The 20,161-nt window shown below is 37.3% G+C and overlaps 1 protein-coding gene across 2 annotated transcripts in view; it reads right to left on the reverse strand.

Moving 5' to 3' along the window:
* Window positions 1-20,161, reverse strand: part of arhgdig (Rho GDP dissociation inhibitor (GDI) gamma) — a 60,451-nt gene that overhangs the window by 3,099 nt on the left and 37,191 nt on the right. For both annotated transcript variants that reach the window (XM_080447754.1, XM_080447753.1), the window contains exons 4-5: window positions 5,898-5,977; window positions 983-1,046 (exon numbers count right to left, since the gene is read on the reverse strand). In XM_080447754.1, coding sequence (XP_080303880.1) covers window positions 983-1,046; window positions 5,898-5,977 — 144 coding nt within the window. The remainder of the gene's footprint in view (window positions 1-982; window positions 1,047-5,897; window positions 5,978-20,161) is intronic.

The raw sequence follows: 20,161 nt of genomic DNA on the forward strand, positions 1-20,161 counted from the left end.
ATTCTTATCCCCTGCTCGTCATATTCTGATGTTTTGTCAGGTACCGTTGTTATCCTCATACTGACACAGAGGGCATTCTTTCAAGTACCATGATGTGGACCATGTCAACTCAATGTGCTGTTCTGACATTAAAGGTTAGGTTTGTGGTAAGGTTACGGTTAGGGTCAGAGTTTGTTGTAGCGTTAAGGTTAATGTAAGGGTTTGGTATAGACTTAACCATTTTAAACCTGGCGTCTCTATTTTAGGCAAAATTGTTGAAAAATGTTCAAAGATCATTCAAAAATAGCAGATCTACAAACTCATTGCATCGCGACACAGAGCACTGAAGTCCTGATGTCACTGCCGCTAGAGGGCGCTGTTCCGCTGGTTCGTGGCTTTATTTTTTGTGTTGAAATCCCCATTGGGGAATCTTAGATCGCCTCATATAAGAACTGTGTTCGAAAATAAACACACCACCCTGGCGATTTTACTCATATGGATATGAAGCATCGACTAAAGGTGGAAATGTCCACATTTACCCAAAGAGTAACACAATAAACGCTAGAAGACTACATTTCCCATGAACGCGGCTGCTGTAGGGACAGTGATTTTCAGACCCGGAAGTGTAGTTCTTAAGACTTTTACAGTAAGGCAGAATTAATTCCATTTTCGCCAGAAACCACAAACCAGCGGAACAGCGCCCTCTAGCGGCAGTGACGTCAGACTTCGGTGCTCTATTGTGAGCTTGTGAAATATTTTCAAATAGTTCTAGAAATGTTTTGAAAATGGGGCTTAAGTGGTTAACGTTTGGATCGCCATGGTCCCTGTTAAGTCAACATGGTTGACATTTCATCAGTGTCAACATGGTATGTGAAAGGGACGGGTGGCCTCTACATCAGCATTTGTACACTAAAAGGTACCTGACAAAGCATCAAGCATCAACAAACATTATACGTTTAAAATGAAAACTCCCTCGGTAGACAGTGTTTGTGTTGTGTCCTACCTCTAAGGCCTTTCCTGTATGTCAGATGGACGTACTTCAGACCAGCAACAATTTCTCTGTTCACCTGTGAACAAACACATTTTACAGAAACATGGATCAGAAACATGGAGATACAGCTATTATTACAAGATTATTCTCTGACTCTCTAGAGTCAGCTGTCAGTAGAAATGGCAAGCTCCTGTTTATAGCCTCCTGCTGTTTGTTTGATTGATTGATTGAATATTTTATGAGGCAAAAAAATTAAAACAGCACATTTAAAATACTTTGTCTAAAAGGTCCGTTCAAAAAAGTCCTTGCAGTCTTGTTTCCATTGAGGTCCTTGGGTCCAAAGAGGGCATAAATAAATAGCTCAAAACATGATCACAGCCCAGAAAGCAGCAGCACTGGACCATTTTTACTCAGTGGATAGGTCTATCCTAAACTCCATCGGGATCCATGTGCTAATGTTTACAATCTCACCTGACTGTCTGCAAAGCTAGATCATGAAGCTGCAGCAAAATATTTCTGTGATTTTCTCATTTGTGAAGGTGTCCATGAAGACTTTCATGACATTACAGCAAATCTGAATTAATGCACTTAAGACTCCAAATGGCTTTAAGTTATTTTGATCTACCCAGTTTGGGAAGTGGAGCTTGCCATTTCAACCAAAAATGACCCTAGATTACTGCAGGTACTACAGGTGTGAAAAAAATATAAATAATTACCCATTAATACCATTGCCATTAGAGTCACCTGCCCTGATGGCCTAAACTCAAGAGGAGCAGTTTTGTTTCATTTTTCCCATACAGTATGTGCAGGGAGTCACTGTATGTGTTGTATGCACTACTCTTGTTTACATTATTCTTGTAATGCATCTTGTCTCTGAGTAAAATTCAGTTCACTGTGTATTTGTGTAATGTGAGCACACAGTATGGAATTGAAGTCAACTGATCTTCATTTAAAGAACTGATCTGAATTAAACTGAATTTAATTCACTGAACTGCAATTTATAGACCAAATTGAACTTGCACTGCCTAAATGCAGTAGCAGTGTTTTACCAGCAGGTGTCCTCATAGCAGAGCTTAATGAGACGGTCTCTAGGCCTTTTGGTAATTCTCAGCACATCTCCCTTTCCTTCAAGGCCAAGCCCCTAGAGTAGCCTACTGTCTTCCCATTCTGTTGTACGATGTCAGCACACATGCACGCATGAACGCGCACGCACACAAACACATACACATACACAAACTCCTTTTCTTCTAACACGGACACCCTCAATCCCACAAAGACATTTTGTTTAATTTCTCTTTCATATTACATTTTGGACATAATACCTCTGTTCATGTGTTCATGGGTTCTAAATTATATCTTCTTCCATATATTTATTTATTTATTTACACATGTTATGTACTAACATGTGTTAGTAATATTAGTACTAGCATAAGTACTTAACGTTAGTATTTATTAACACACGTTAAGTATTTACAACGATACAGTATGGTCTTGATACAATATCGTCTCTGTCGGCCGGGTGGAAACCTCCAATGTCCAAAACTGTTACTTTTCAGGATTCAAATTCAAAAACAGCAAAAGCAGCGGATCTGCAAGCTCAAAACGTGTCGCTTCGCGCCGCAAGCTTATGGATCTGCTACTTTTGATGCTTTTGTGTGACGCTGTAGTATGATCAAGTAGGGCATTCATTTACCAAAAAACTCAAAAAGTTAAAATTTGAAGATAGGGGTTTTCCACCTGACAGTGACAATATATCATTTGAGTGTATGATACTTTCATGCTACCAATACACAGTATTATATGCACATTTTGCACACACTGTAGCCTACTGAAGCAGAACATTACACCCCTGCTGTAGCTCTGCCCAGATTTGAGACTGAGACTTTCAGTTCTGTTTTAGATCACGTGGTCACTAAATCTTTATTCCATTTATTGTAGTTTGCCCAAATCCTGTTTCTTTTTTGTTTGCTGATACTGTGGTTCTCAAACTTTTTCAAGGACCCCCCACCCCTAGTTTGATATGCATTAGGCCACGGACCCCCATTTGATACCATTTTGATCTCTGGGACCCCCAATCTGCACTGCAGTATCTTCAGTGTTAATTTAACTCTGAGAGTGTACAAATGTAACCAACTGGACTCGTTCCATTTGCAGGTTCTATTTGTACACTCTCAGAGTTACAGACACACAAGGGTCCATTTGGTTCCTAACTATCAATCATTTGGCCGAGGACCCCCTGGAACCCCCTCAAGGACCCCTGGGGGTCCAAGGACCCCACATTGAGAACCACTGCTGTAGAGCACATCCAGTTCTGTTTCATAATCTCTCAGTTCTTAATAGTACATCCTACTGCTTTCTTGAGTGAAACGATACTCAAATATATCCCCAAATATATATTTTAAAAAAAAATGCTTCTGATTAAATTCTGCATGATATTCTGGAACCAAAATTAATGGTATAACATTTTAGCCCAAGAACCAAAAGAGAAATCAGATGTTTGCCCAAACTAGTGAAAATAGCCGATCTATAAGCTCACAACACGTCACATCGAGCCACTTTGTGAGCTTGTAGATCGGCTATTTTCACTACTTTTGTTTTCTAATTCATGGAATTTATTAGATTTTCTTTCGTTTATTCATGAAATTATTTTGAAAAATCATTGAATTCGTTTTTAATTCATGTTAAATGTAGCATTTTTGGGGAATATCTTTTTGAAAATGCTTTGAAATAATAATCATTAAAAACAAAATGTAGGAAACAAAATATGAAGGCATATTTACCCATAAAAATGTGTCTGCGACCCACAAATGGGTCCCGACCCACTGTTTGGGTAACAGTGCCCTAGAGGACCTTTTCTATTTTTGGACTGCAACATGGTCTAATTCAATCAAAAGTCTCTAGTCTCCAGTGTGGGGTCAACCTGTACGCATCCCCTCTAAAAGGTACAGTACAGTATGTGACTGAAATATCTCTGAAGCACATCCACCGGAAAAAGAAAACTTCCCTCAAAGTTCAGACCATTCCACAAATGTCCACGCTGGTCCCTGGGCACTTCCCATTTGTCTGTTCCCAATTTATATTCAAAAATATTTCAGAATCTACATTCTACAGCTATTTATAGTGGACATGGGAGAACAGCATGGGAAAAACACTGTGTTTATGTGTGTGCGTGTGCAGTGTTTGCCGATTTGTTTAGGATTGTGAAGGAAGGGGCCGTGAGAGGATAAAAACAGAACAGTAGGTATGAGAAAGAAAGACGAGGGCAAAAAGTGATGTGAGTGAGAGTAAAAAAAAGAAAAAAAGAGGACAGAGAGAGGAAATGAGTCATTGAGAGAGAGAGAGAGAGAGAGAGGGGAAGGGAGACTGAACAGAAAGACCCCTTCCGTCGTTGTGAGCGCGTATTCTGTCTAGGATGTGCCGTTTTAAATGATGACTCCGTGTTGTTTGTTTTGTCTGTCGGCTACTTGACCCTGACTGCAGTGGAAAACCACATGTCACTCTACCGGGACAATAACATGAACTGAGCTGAGAGAGAGAGAGAGGGAGATAAGAAGAGAGAGAGAGTGAGAGAGAGAGAGAGAGAGAGAGAGAGAGAGAGAGAGAGAGAGAGAGAGAGAGAGAGAGAGAGAGAGAGAGAGAGACAGAGAGACAGACGGAAAGAGCTATTTGAATTGAGAGACAGACAGAGAGAGAGAGAGAGAGAGAGAGAGAGAGAGAGAGAGAGAGAGAGAGAGAGAGAGAGAGAGAGAGAGACAGTCAGAGCGAGAGACAGACAGACAGAGAAAGAGAGAGAGATAGAGACAGAAGGGGCAGGGAGAGAAAGAGAGGCAGAGAGATAGAGATGAAGAGAGTGAGAAAGGAGAGATATGGAGAAAGTGAGGGAGAGGCAGAGAGAGAAGGAGAGAGAGAGAGAAGGAGAGAGAGAGAGAGAGGAAAAGTAGGATAACAGAAACACTGCAAGCTAAAGTGGGGTGTGGGGCAGAGCGATAGAGAGAGCGATAGAAGGGACGGACGGAATGAGACAGCGATGCTGGGAAAGGTCTGATTACGAGAGAGAGAGAGCGACAGAGGAGGAGGAGTGCCAGGGCCCGGGATGAAACGAGAGAATGAATGCGGGGAGGGGACGCGGGGACAGAGGACACAGAGGAGACGCAGAGGACGTGAACTCACTACATCCTCCCGTGAGCCGCGCCGTTGCAGCCATGGTGACATCAAACAGTCAAATACATTGATTCAACGCGCTCGTCATCCCCGCTGACATCACGGCTCAGAGGAACGCTGTGTGCTGCATGAAAGCAGGTGTCTCGTTCCCTTCTCCCCCCCCCTGTCACGCCCCCCCCCCCCCCCCCCGCACCAACTCTGTCACCCCACCCCTCCCCCCTCTATCTCCCCACCCTCCCTTTCTCTCAGTCACTCCCTGATTAGTTATCTGTTTGTTTTATCCATGCACTTCTTCTTCTCATCGATCCATCCGCTGATCCATCCCTCTTATCTTACAGGGGTCTTCAACCCTTTTCGGGCCAAGGACCCCCTAGCTGAGAGAGAGATGAAGCAGGGACCCCCCCACACATAGTGTATAAAATTGTGTTGCAGATTAAACTTATTTCATAGATTTCATAGATAGCTGGATTCATGTTTTCAGATAGTTAACCCTTTAAACCCTCAATATTTAGAGAACCTGACCATTTGGCTCTGTACTTGGTCTGCTCTTTTCCCCTCTACACCGACTCTCCGAAAACAGCCGATCTACAAGCTCACAACGCCTCGCGCTGCGAGGCGTTGTGAGCTTGTAGATCGGCTATTTTCGGGCTAATGTTCCCCAACACACAAAGATTTGGCGGACAACCTGTAGTAGCTCCGAGGACCCCCTCGGGGTCCCGGACCCCCCTGTTGAAGACCCCCTGCTCTATCATCCACCCATCATTACCTTGAAGTGGATCTTCACCCTGTAGTCCACTCCTTCCTTCATGGTGAAGCTCTTTTTCTTCAGAGCCTCCAGGTCTCCTCCTGTGAACAGATTACATTACATCATGCTCACATCATCTTCACTTCTATTTCAGTACACATGCTGTAGCGTGTACTGTACCAAACCTGGTCCTCAGGGACCCCCGGTGCAGCTGGCTTTGTCTCCTACCAAGTAGGTAGGTGCATTCACCTGGTGTCCCTTCATTGGCCTATTCAATCCACAGAGTGCCGCACTGTGAGCTTGTAGATCTGCTATTTTTGAAAAAGGAATCGTGAAAATGTGTGCAAATCTTTGAATATATATATACATTTTTAACTCTTTGCTTCTGGGAGGGTCCCTGGAACAAAATATTTTCAGATGGACGGTCCTTCTCAAAATACAATCATTTTGGGTGGTCCTTGACATGAAAAAAGTTTGAGAACCACTGATATTACAGCAACAAAAGTTAAAAAAAAAAACTGTTAGGATTTAGATGACATTTGTAGAATCCCATGCAGAAGCAAAGATTTGAGTTTAAAAATGTTCGCTTTAAAAAACATATATTCAAAGATTTGCAAATTTCCACAATTTTAAATAAATAAATCTGTGCCGCACTATGAGCTTGTATTATCTGCCATTTTTGAATGGCATGGGGGGGGGGGGGGTGACAAAAATCTAAAATGACACAGTATGCGTTACCGGATTGAATAGGTTAGACTAGAAGGTGAATGCAATCAAATAGGAGAGAAAAGCAGTAGTGCATGTGGTTCCCAAGTGGAACACGGTCAAAGCACTGGTCATGATGATGAGCACATACCATAATGACTCATTATGAGATCACACTGTTGGTGCAGGGACTCAACTGGTGTTGTGCAGGGACATGAATTATTGTGTTGACCAATGTATTAGAAAGATGTAGCATTATGATCCTCTGCAAAAGTTGTTCTTATCAGAAAATCGAATGGTCCACTTTTGTACACTCTCAGAATTAAATGAAAACTTTCACAGTGTTAACTTGGTGGGTAGTGCTTTTAATCGGGTATATAAGAAAAAAGTAACTTGGAAAACATAGCAGGCCAACGGTATCAGAAAAAGATGAATAAATAGACATAGGCCCATATCACAGTCTGCATTATGCATGTAACACTGTGGGGTTTATCTCACCTGCAGAAATATCCCAAGTGAAAAAAAAATGTATTTTTTTTGTGCTAAAGTATACTTTTAGCACAATAAGTATGTTAATTGTCAATTTGAACTTTTGTCAAAGCATACTAACAATGCATTTTTTGCAAAAATATATTTAGCAAATATAATCAGAGTGCATTCAAAAATATATTTCTACAATGCACATTAAATGTCAACATGAATTAATTTGTCATTTAGCACATTTGTTAAAAGTGAACTAAACAAAAATATATATTTAATTAAATAAAAATGTACTTTTCAAAAGTCTATTCATATACTGTTTCATTTTAGTTTAACTTAAGTACATTTAATGTTAAATATATTTTTAATTATTATATTTTAAGTGCTTTTAAAGTATATTCATCGCTAATTATCCTCAATATGCACTTATTTTAAGATATAATATAATATGCTTATTAAAAGTATACTTTTCACAAAAACTATTTAAAATATGTTTAAGTATATATTTTTGTAAGTATGTTAATGCCTATTGTATTGAAATTTCACTCAAGTACTACTTCGTAAAAGTACACTTTTCATCAGTGCATTTATAGTATAAGGCTGGAAAAATATACTGAAAAAGCATTATACTTAATGTTTGCTTTAGTATACTTTATAAGTATACTATTTATAAATATGTTCCCGGATGCTATTAGTAATATACTTTTTAACATTATACTTCTAATATACTTATTTTAAAGTGCATTCAAAACATATTTCTACGAAGCATATTAAATGTTAACATAAATTACTTTGTAATTTAGGACATTTGTGAAAAGTGTACTAAACAAAAAATATATATTTAATTAAATAAAAATGTACTTTTCAAAAGTCTATTCATATACTGTTTAATTGTTGTTTAACTTAAGTACATCTAATGTTAAATATGTTTTAAATGATTACATTTTAAGTGCTTTTAAAGTATATTCATAGCAAATTATCCTCAATATGCACTTATTTTAAGATATACTATAATATGCTTATTAACAGTATACTTTTCACAAAAACTATTTAAAATATGTTCAAGTATATATCTTTGTAAGTATGTTAATGCCTATTGTATTGAACTTTCACTCAAGTACTACTTCGTAAAAGTGCGCTTTTCATCAGTGCATTTATAGTATAAGGCTGGACAAATATACTGAAAAAGCATTATACTTAATGTTTGCTTTAGTATACTTTATAAGTATTCTATTTATAAATATGTTCCCGGATGCTATTAGTAATATACTTTTTAACATTATACTTCTAATATACTTATTTTAAAGTGCATTCAAAACATATTTCTACGAAGCATATTAAATGTTAACATAAATTAATTTGTAATTTAGGACATTTGTGAAAAGTGTACTAAACAAAAAATAGATTTTTAATTAAATCAAAATGGGTATTCAAAAGTCTATTCATTCACTGTTTAATTGTTGTTTAACTTAAGTACATTTAATGTTAAATATGTTTTAAATGATTATATTTTAAGTGCTTTTATAGTATATTCATAGCAAATTATCCTCAATATGCACTTAATTTAAGATATACTATAATATGCTTATTAAAAGTATACTTTTCACAAAAACTATTTAAAATATGTTCAAGTATATATCTTTGTAAGTATGTTAATGCCTATTGTATTGAACTTTCACTCAAGTACTACTTCGTAAAAGTGCGCTTTTCATCAGTGCATTTATAGTATAAGGCTGAAAAAATATACTGAAAAGGGCATTATACTTAGAGTTTGCTTTAGTATACTTTATAAGTATACTATTTATGAATATGTTCCCGGATGCTATTAGTAATATACTTCTTAACATTATACTTGTAATATACTTGTTTTAAAGTGCATTCAATATATATTTATACAAAGCACATTAAATACTAACATAAATTCATTTGTAATTTAGCATTAAAAAAAAGTTTACTAATGTGCTTTGTAAAAAATACATTTTGAATGCACTTTAAAACAAGTATATTACAAGTATAATTTTAAGAAGTACATTACTCCTGGATGCTATTAGTAATATACTTCTTAATATCATACTAGTAATATACTTGTTTTAAAGTGCATTTAATATATATTTCTACAAAGCACATTAGTAAACTTAAAAAGAAATGTGCTAAATTACAATTACATTTATGTTAGTATTTAATGTGCTTTGTAGAAATATATATTGAATGCACTTTAAAACAAGTATATTACTAGTATAATATTAAGAAGTATATTACTAATAGCATCCAGGAACATATTCAAAATAGTATACTTAAAAAGTGTACTAAATCAAACTTTAAGTATAATGCTTTTTCAGTATATCTTTTCAGCCTTATACTATAAATGCACTGAAGAAAAGTGTACTTTTAGGAAGTAGTACTTAAGTGAAACTTCAATAAAATAGACATTAACATACTTAAAAATATATACTTGAACATATTTTAAATAGTTTTTGTGAAAAGTATACTTTTAATAAGCATATTATAGTATATCTTAAAATAAATGCATATTGAGGATAATCTACTATAAATATACTGTAAGCACATACACTATAATCATTTAAAATATATTTAACATTAAATGTACTTAAGTTAAACAAAAATTAAACATTATATGAATACACTTTTGAAAAGCACATTTTTATTTAATCAAATATACATATATATATACTTTAATTACAATACTTACAGTATCTGAAGTACACTTTTGCTGATGTCATTAAAGTATACTATCATTACATTTGATAGTCCATTTCCCAGCATGCGCCCCAGTGCGTGCTGGGAAATGTGTGTTATTGTTCCTATTTGTGTTATTATTTGAATATGGGAATGCGTAGTGGGGTTATGCTATGGGTCATTGAGTTTAGTGTTTTGTTGTGGTGCTATTTGGTGATTTATGGTATTTTATGTAATTTGTTAGTAAAACCATGAATTAAATGTCTGTTTGTTTAGTCAGTCTCTCTCCCCTTTTCCCATCCTTACATATAATGTGAGTGTGTTGTTGATGGTTGCGAGAGTTGTCATTGCTCTTACAGACAACTAAACCACAAGCCTCCACGTTACATTGCAAAAAATATAAAATTTAATTTCCCAGAAGTATATTGAATATACTCATTTGTACTTTTAATACATTCAATTTAAAATGTTATTTTGGAAAGACTTAAGTTGTACTAAAGATACGCTAAAACATATTTATTGTACTTGTATGTACTCCCCCCCCAAAATACAATGTCATTACAAATATACTTACAGTATCTCAAGTACACTTTTGCTGATGTCATTAAAGTATACTATCATTACATTTATAGTGCAATACCAATACATATCAATTACTAAATAACTATATACTGAGTATATAGAAATTATGTTTAAAATATACTATCAATGTATTACAAAAATATTTGGAGTATAAAATAAATGAATTTGAAGTATGTTTTTAATAGTTTCAAGTATACTATCAATTTATTTCAAATATACTTGGAGTGTTAAAACAATTAATTTTAAGTATGCTTTTAATAGTTTCAAGTATACTATCAATGTATTACACATATAATTGGAGTATACAATAAATTAATTTGAAGTATGCTTTTAATAGTTGCAAGTATACTATCAATTTATTACAAATATATTTGGAGTGTTAAAACAATGAATTTGAAGTATAATTTTAATAGTTTCAAGTATACTATCAATGTATTACAAATATAATTGGAGTATACAATAAATTAATTTGAAGTATGCTTTTAATAGTTGCAAGTATACTATCAATTTATTACAATTGTACTTGGAGTGTTAAAACAATGAATTTGAAGTATAATTTTAAAAGTTTAAAGTATACTATCAATGTATTACAAATATAATTGGAGTATAAAATAAATGAATTTGAAGTATACTTTAAATAGTTTCAAGTACATTATTAATGTAATAATAATGTAGTTAAACTATGACAATAATGTGCTAAAATATACTTTCGATGTAATAATAGTATATTTTACATTCACTAACTGTGTACTTTTAGTTAATTTGAGTTGTAGTTTAAATGCATTATTATCCCAAATTTAAATTGTGTTATTTTGGAAAGACTTAAGTTGTACTTAGTATATTAAAAGTTGAACTAAAGATATTCTGAAACATATCTGTAATATACTTTTATGTACTTTCCCCTCACAAAAAAATACAATTTAATTACAAATATACTTATAGTATCTGAAGTACACTTTTGCTGATGTCATTAAAGTGTACTATCATTCAATTTATAGTGTATTACCAATACATATCAAGTACTAAATAAATAAATATAGAGTACATAGCAATTATGCTTAAAATATACTTTCAATGTAATAATAGTATATTCTAAATTAACTAACTGTACATTTAGTTAAATTGAGTTGTAGTTTAAATACATTATTATTACATTGAAAGTATATTTTAGCACATTTGGATTGTAGTTTAAATACTTTATTATTACATTGATAGTATACTTGAAACTATTAAAAGTATACTTCACATTCATTTATTTTATACTCCCAGTACATTTGTAATACATTGATTGTATATTTTAAGTATAATTGCTATATACTCTATATATATTTATTTAGTACTTGATATGTATTTGTAATGCACTATAAATGTAATGAAAGTATACTTCAGCAATTGTACTTCAGATAAGTACATTTGTAATTAAATTGTATTTTTTTGGGGGGGGAAAGTACATAAAAGTATATTAAAGATATGTTTTAGCATATATTTAGTTCAACTTTTAATATACTAAGTACTACTTAAGTCTTTCCAAAATAAGACAATTTAAATGTAATTTATAAAAAGTACAAAAATAGTATATTAAGTATACTTCTGAAAAATATATTTAGTATATATTTTTTTCACTTGGGATAGCTATACTGCATCTACTGTATCGATGAATTCCAAAAACCTTTGGGTCTGTCTGAGTGCATAACTCGGCCGCTGTCCGACTGATTGACCTCAAACGTAATGGGTACCACATTGGGTACTTTGACAACGGGTACAACAGGTAGTACTCTGCAACGGATATTGCATAGATCTACGGGGCTGGTGCCCGTTTATAAATCACCCATTAACTCCTTGACTGCCAATGAGAATGAGATTTCTCGTCATATTTTGCTAAGGTGCAGACTGCCAATGACGAGAATGCTAGATGGCATTTGACTCCCAGTAAAGCAATGAATTAGCAAATCATGTGGGAAAAAAAACAGCCATGTTTTATTTCTGTCAGTCAAAGAGTTAAAGGTAGGGTAAGTGATATTTTTGGGTTAAAACAAAAATTTTTTTTTTAAAGGTTTAAGCACTATATTCTGATAGTAATCATTGCTATAGAGTGTTTGTTCAGTAACAGGAGACTCCCCGTTTCTCCAGCGCTTTAATAAACAGAAAATTCATTTTCTGGTAGGTGTCAAACTCTCAGCCAATCAGGAGAAAGTACCAATTTTTAAGCTTTATTTTTATAGTGTTCCAGTTCTAATTTTGCCTGCTCATTTCTTAGTGTCATCACTTCCAATTTCACTTGTTTAATCTATATCCTGATTGAGTTCTCTATCCTGATTGGATAAAATTGGAAAGGAAACTGAAACTGAAACGAAAATGCATTTTCTGTTTTATAAAGAGCTGGAGAGACATGGAGACTCCTTATATGGACAGGACACTCTATAGTAACGAGCACTATCAGAACATAGACCCATTTTGCAATTATTTGAATAATTGCAAATCACTTACCCTACCTTTAACTGTGATATCTAACGTTTTTAGTGCTGTGGTAATGGGTACCACAACCACACTGGGTACTCTAACAACGGGTAAAGTGAGTACTCTGACAACAGGTACAACAGGTAACTGGGTGGGGTAGGGTATGCATTCCCAACATCGCATCGTTCCAGACTTGTGTGGTTCCTGAGTAGGCCGCTGCCCAAAGGGAACCAGTCTAGTATATATTAATAAATGAATATACAGGCTCTACGTTTATGCAGCTAAAGCAAATTTTAGTACAATGGAATTGTCTTCTCTGTGTCTGGGCCAGAGGGGGTGAATGAGTTTATAGAAAGGAGAAAAAATTATAAACCATCCCAGGCCATTGTAATAGCACAGCATCACAAAAGCATTCACTGGCTAATCACTTTATAATGTCAATTCAAAGCCATGAGTGCTTTGTAATGGAGAGAGAGAGAGAGAAGGGAGGAAAGGAAAGGAAGAAGGGAGAAAGTGAGGAAAGAGAGGAGAGGAAAGGAAAGGAAAGGAGAGGATAAAAAGAGAAGGGGTAAGGAGACAGTGGAACGTAGAGAAACAGGGAGAGATGACAGGAGGGGGTGAAGAAACGAGGGAGGGGAAGAGAGGGGAATAAAGAAAGGGAGTGAGATACAAATTCGAAAGCAATACAAAGGATGGGGGTTGGAAAGGATATGAAGAATGAAAGTTAAAGGTGTTACTGTGGTGATACAGTGGAATGCACACACACACACACACACACACACACACACACACACACACACACACACACACACACACACACACACACACACACACACACACACACACACACACACACACACACACACACACACACACACACACACACACACACTTTTAAATGAAACAAAGAGAAGCCTCTCTCTGTCCCTTGTCGTCTCCATCTGGTTCCCTGCTCCTTATTCTCCAGAGAGATGGAGACAGGAGGAGACAACTCCCCAGGGACCATCTGGACAAGGAAATAGGTCACTGGTGGAACGCTCTACTGGCTTCTCAGACGGACGCACGGCACGGCACGACACGCACACATACACCTGTACATTCAGACACACTCATACACACAAACTATGTTCTCTCTCTCACACACACACACACACACACACACACACACACACACACACACACACACACACAACACACACACACACACACACACACACACACACACACACACACACACACACACACACACACACACCCCTGTACATTGATACACACACACACACACACACACACACACACACACACACACACACACACACACACACACACACACACACACACACACACACACACACACACACACACACACACACACACACAGTGTATGTTCTCTCGCTCTCTCTCTCTCTCTCTCTCTCTCTCTCTCTCTCTCTCTCTCTCTCTCTCTCTCTCTCTCTCTCTCTCTCTCTCTCTCTCTCGCTCTAACACAGTCCCACACTCACACACACTCCTTTATACGTGTGATCACACTCACAGACATATTCACACATACAGTAAGTAGTACAGTACACATTACTCGTACTTACATGCTTACACGCGCACACACACGCACACACACACGCACACACACACACCCACACACACCTGGATATTGATCAAAAATCGCTTACTGCTTACAGTAACATTAAACCCCAGCAGATGTTTGTAAATCACATGGTTAGATGGGACAGGAAGTGGAAGAGGACGTGTCTTACCTTATGCACTCCAGTGGAATGGCTCACATTGTGTCTCTTTTTAAAATGTATTTAAACTTTATTTAACCAGACAGGGTAATTAAACCCCTGAACCCAGCAGCATCCACATTCTGGGGAGAACATTAGGCAAAAATAGCAGATCGGCTAATTTTGGCATAGAGATTTGGTGTAGATGGGGAAAACAGTGCACCAAGAACAGTGCAACTCAGGCCCGTTTTGACTAAGACTAGAGGGTGTACGTGGTTAAGAACACGTTCTTATTTCCAACTGAGGCCTGGCAAAAGGTAAGGACTCTTGAGGGAGAGGGGAAAGGGGACTTGAGGTTCTAACCGGCAGCCACAAGTATTGTAATATTAATACCATAATATAATGTAATATTCATACCATACTGTATATAGTACTCTCCAAGATCAATAATACATCAATCAATCAAAAAAGAGGGACAGGCTGGGCGCCAACTAATATTCAGGGAAACTCTGCTTTACACTGAAAACATCACGCTTTAGAAACACATTTTACGGCATGGCCGTCTCAAAAGTCCTGTTGCGTCACATTAGTCTGGAGGTGGTAAAAATGCACTGGCTGAAGGGGAACACTGCTGATTGGCTGAAGGGGTTGTCAGTCAACGGTATTACTCCCGCCCAACTCCAGCCCACAGCCAAAATTACAGAATGGGTGATCATGCCAGACTCACTCCTGAAATAAATTACAAATGAGATTTCCGGTGGGAGGGTTTACCAGGCTAGGGATGAAGTACCTGCCTGAACATTTGTGCAAATCTTTGAATATATATATTTTTTAAAGCTTACATTTGTAACTAAAATCTTTGCTTCTGGGGGTGCCTGGAACAAAAGTTTTAGACTCTCGAAGTTAATCTAACAGGATTTTGCAATGCAGCTAGACAATTCAAGCTTTAGTGCAGTTCCATGCTACTCTGACATATAACATCTGTAGAAAATCAGGTTTCATCAGTTACTGACACGTATGAGGACAGGTGGATGCATGATAGGAGACTTCTATCATGGCTACCGAGAGAAACAAAGACTAACACTAACACTAATTTGAATAATTCGCTTGTTAGCTAAATGTTATTGTCACCATAACATGTTCTGTTTAATGGAGGCGTTTATACAAAACACCATACAGTGCTTTCAGTGTGTACACCTAGTTCACAGTTGGCCCCTGTGATGGCCACACCAGCAGCCACACAAAGTTGGTAAAACATGGTGGACACTTGTCTTTTTTGGTTTATTAAATTTAGTTTATATTTATTTTCAGCACTACATACTATGTACATACATAAAGGACTACACACAACCGGACACACTGTTTATGGCAAGTTTGGTGATGAAGTTACGGACTGGAGTGTCCATCCATTAAGTTATATTTTGTCAAGGCCAAGTTGCTTTATCAGGAGTTATTTAATTTGTATTTAAGTTTATTTTATTTTTGTTGAGTTATCAGTTCAGAGGAGTGAAGTTTAGATGGCTGGCCATAGAGAGGACCAGGTGCTTATATGGAGTTGATTAGTAATTGGACTGCACCATGTCCCCTGTGCATAACTGCAGGGGCAGGGATTTCTTGAATGTATTACTACACGTGTGAAGAAATGTGTTTTGTCGTTTCAGTTGTATGTAATTTATTTATTTAATATGAGTTAGTGCTGTAGTGGATTATGTTTGTAGTTATTTGTAATCTGTTTAAATCTTATTCTTTGTCTTCCCCTCTGTGTCAAGAGTGGTTTGATCACCCACTATATATGTTCTAATGTTCCTCTCATTTTGATTAGGTCAGTCATGATGTCAAGTTCAGTTCTGTTTTGTCTTCATTTATTTTGGGCCTAGAATTAATTATGGAAAAAAGAAAATACATTTTAAAGAAACTACACACGTGTCCTGGTGTCTCTCTTGCCGACCAACTCTGGTCCCTTACAGCCCCATTGGAAGATTTACCATGATGTACTGTACGTACCTCACACGTCACATAGAGCAGTGTCTATCAACCTTTTTTGTGCCAAGGCACACCTGGCATAGCCAAAAAATCCCAGGGCACACCTAGATATACGGTTTATATATATATATATATAATTATATATATATATATATATATATATATATATATATATATATATATACGGTATATCTATATACACACACTAGGGGTGTGCCGATTATTTCTAATTTCACGAAACGATACGATAAGATATTGGGCACACAACTTCAATACGATTTCGATACGATACGATAAGCACTTTTTTATCATGAAAATATATGGGGGAGAAAAAAAGCAAATGCAAACAAATATTTCTGTTTTTGCATTATTCAGACATGCAAACTTGTAGCTTTTCAGCTTCCACTAGCCGTTTTGAATCCAAATAGGGCAATAGTGTGACACCTGACCCGAAAAAAAACAGCATTTTGTCACCCTTTTCACCTCGGGGCTGTTTGCATGCCTGATTATTATTATTGTTAAAAAAACGGCGCGGCACACCTCAGCAGTAGTCCCGGCCCAAAATTGGGACGTTTGCCAGGGTTGATATACACTGACATAGAGACACCATGTAACATGCGTTCATGCGTTTGAATCATGCCACTCCCCCCTAGCTTCACTATAGAGAAATATTTTAAAAGCACACAGGCAGCTCATAAACTGATCTGAAATTAACCAAAGAGCTGTTCCCTCTGTCACAGAGCTGGCATTTATGTGAAGGTTAAGTGATCTATGGTAAGGCCTAGAGTACGTTGTAACAAAGGTAAAGACACACTGATATGAGGGCTGGTGATTTATGTCATCTCACAGAGGAAGTTATAATATAATCGAGAAAGAGACAGTGAAAGAGAGAGACAGTGTGTAAGAGTGTGAGAGAGAAAAGCTCTTAAAGAGGTGGTGCCATGTTTTTGCACTTTTTCTGTTTTTCATGTGTCTATGAGGTTGATAGAACTTCATTAAGCCCCCCGGTGGTGTTTTTATGGTGTTTTATGTCTTCTCTGACTATTTGGAGTTTCTTCCTGGAGGCTGAAACCTTGAGGGTCAAACGTGCCAATAGAGAAACAGCGCTTTAGTGACATCACAAAGCCATACCCTCCCCCTCATTATCATAACACAACAGGTGTGGGCATGAGGAGGAGGAGGGACTAGGACAGGTGGGTGGTGCTAAGGTGGTGGAGGAGGTGCTAAGGTGAGAACCAGGTATACTTAATGAACTGGAGGCGTGTCCACATAAAAACAACATTTTAACACTTACTGTACACTTTTTTTTTTTGAAAAAAATCCTTACATAATAATAATACCTTATGATCAGGTTTTAGGGTTGAAAAATATCATGGCACCCCATCTTTAAGAGTTAGAGAGAGAATATGATTTTTTTTCTTTTTCAAAAGCAACAATAAGCAATTGTATATGATACAAAAATATTCTGAATAATTATAATCAACAAGATAAGTAATACATCTAATTAATGCCATCACTTAATGCCCATGGATGGAAATTGAGGGTTGTTTTTTTGTCTTTCCGTCCTCGTTATGCCAATTGATTCCTCCCCACACACATTTCTGTGTTGTCACTGCTGTTGTATACTACTGACTCACCTGCCAGTGAGGAGCCCCCACCGGGAGGACGTAGAGAGCCTTCGTCCTACTCCTCCTGCCCTACACACTCCCTGCTAGCAGGTGCCGCCCCAGCCTGTAGGAATACATGCAGTGATATCACCCTCCCGGCTTCCTTCCCACAAACACTGGCCAATTGTGTTCGTATAGACTATAGACGCTCGACAAAGCCGGACGCACCACGGTGAATTCGAACCCACAACCTCCAAGGTGGCAGGCAGGCACTTCACCACTGCGTCACCCGAGCGCCGGGAAATTGAGGGTTTTAAAGCACACAGGTCTTGAGGGGCTATTTAAATGGCATCCTGACGCAATTTGGGAGGGGATATAACACATACAGTATTTTTGCTAAAATGACTGATGTCACAACATTGCAGAATATTAGATCACCTTATCCTTTGACAAAGTTATATCATTAACATGGTGTATCCTCTACATTTTGAATATATTAATCCATACTGCAAAAAAAGAATAGTAACAACACTAAAAATCCCTGCTAACAACCCCTAGAGTCTGCTATTTGCACCCAACTGGAAATTGGCCAAGGTTGGCGCTAGAGCACAAGCCATGGATGGAGTCACCAAAATCAATAGGGTTCATCATGGAATCTGCCCATTATAATATGAGATATCTTATTTGAAATGTTGATATTTTGGTCTGACGGTGTAGGTCATGGGATAACTCAAATAGTTCATCTTCCACGGAGCATGAATGAACTCTGCAAGGTTAATGGCTTTCCGCTGGCCATTAGATTTTGATATACTGTATCTTGTGGAAGCTAGTGGAAATGTTGTCCTGATGGTGGCAGTAAAGAGGAAAGGCGATGGGCTTACCAAAATTAGTAGGGGCCATCCTCTGGGACTTATGAAGGTGCACATAAGATTTCATGGCAATTCAGCCCGTAGTCTTCAAGATAGAGTATACTGTTTGGGACCAAAGTGGTGAAAGAATGGGTGTACAGACTGACCAACTGACTGACCTAGCCATACAAAAAAATATATATAAATATTAATCATACGACAGCAAAAAAAAGTAAGTATTTGAAAATGTATATTGTATGCAATGTTTTGCAGTTTCACATGCAGTTGAATGAGAAATATTAAAATATTTTATTGCAGTGTTGATGGAATAATGATGAATTAACGTCATTAAACATGAAAAAAAAACTAAATTTTCAGAGAATGGCTCAAGCTAAGATGTTTTGTTCACATCATTGAGAGAAAGGGCAGCAGTGCATGGAGCAGGACGGTGAGGTTGAGGCAGGGGCACGCACAGGAACATTGCAGAGGTAAGGGCTTTTGTTGAGGCCACAGGTCAGATACAGCCTACAAACCCAGAGGCTCCTGTCTACTGCTCTCGTGCACTATAAACCACAATCTGTTTCACTCCCTCTATTCCACTGTTTTGCTACATCTCAGCCTTTCTCTCTCCCTGCCTCTCTCTCTCACACACACAAACACACACGCATGCATGCACACTCGCCCACTCGCCCACACTCTCACACACACACACACACACACACACACACACACACACACACACACACACACACACACACACACACACACACACACACACACACACACACACACACACACACACACACGTCTCACACACACACACACACACACACACACACGTATTGGCTAGTCATTACTTAGAGTAGCATGCTGTGCTGTTAACAGCCCATATAGTGTATAATGAGGTCTCTAATGCGCTCAGCCACCAATGAAAAGTCCATTGCCCATCCAGTCTGGTGCCGGTCAGACTGACTGCAATATGATACTCCAGCATTATTACACTGCTGCTTACTGGAGAGATTTGTGATGCTACTGTACATACTTTCTCTCCCAGCAATTTCTCTTTCTCCTTCAATCTCTTTTCCCACGCACGTACTTACAAGTATGCACGCACATAAAATACATGAACTGGAGGCAAAATACATGCACAAGCACACAGATACAATGAATGGGTTCCCAGATTGCACATTGCACACATACACATG

The sequence above is a fragment of the Gymnoscopelus braueri genome, assembly GCF_963280865.1.
Source record: "Gymnoscopelus braueri genome assembly, chromosome: 13".
NCBI lineage: Eukaryota > Metazoa > Chordata > Actinopteri > Myctophiformes > Myctophidae > Gymnoscopelus > Gymnoscopelus braueri.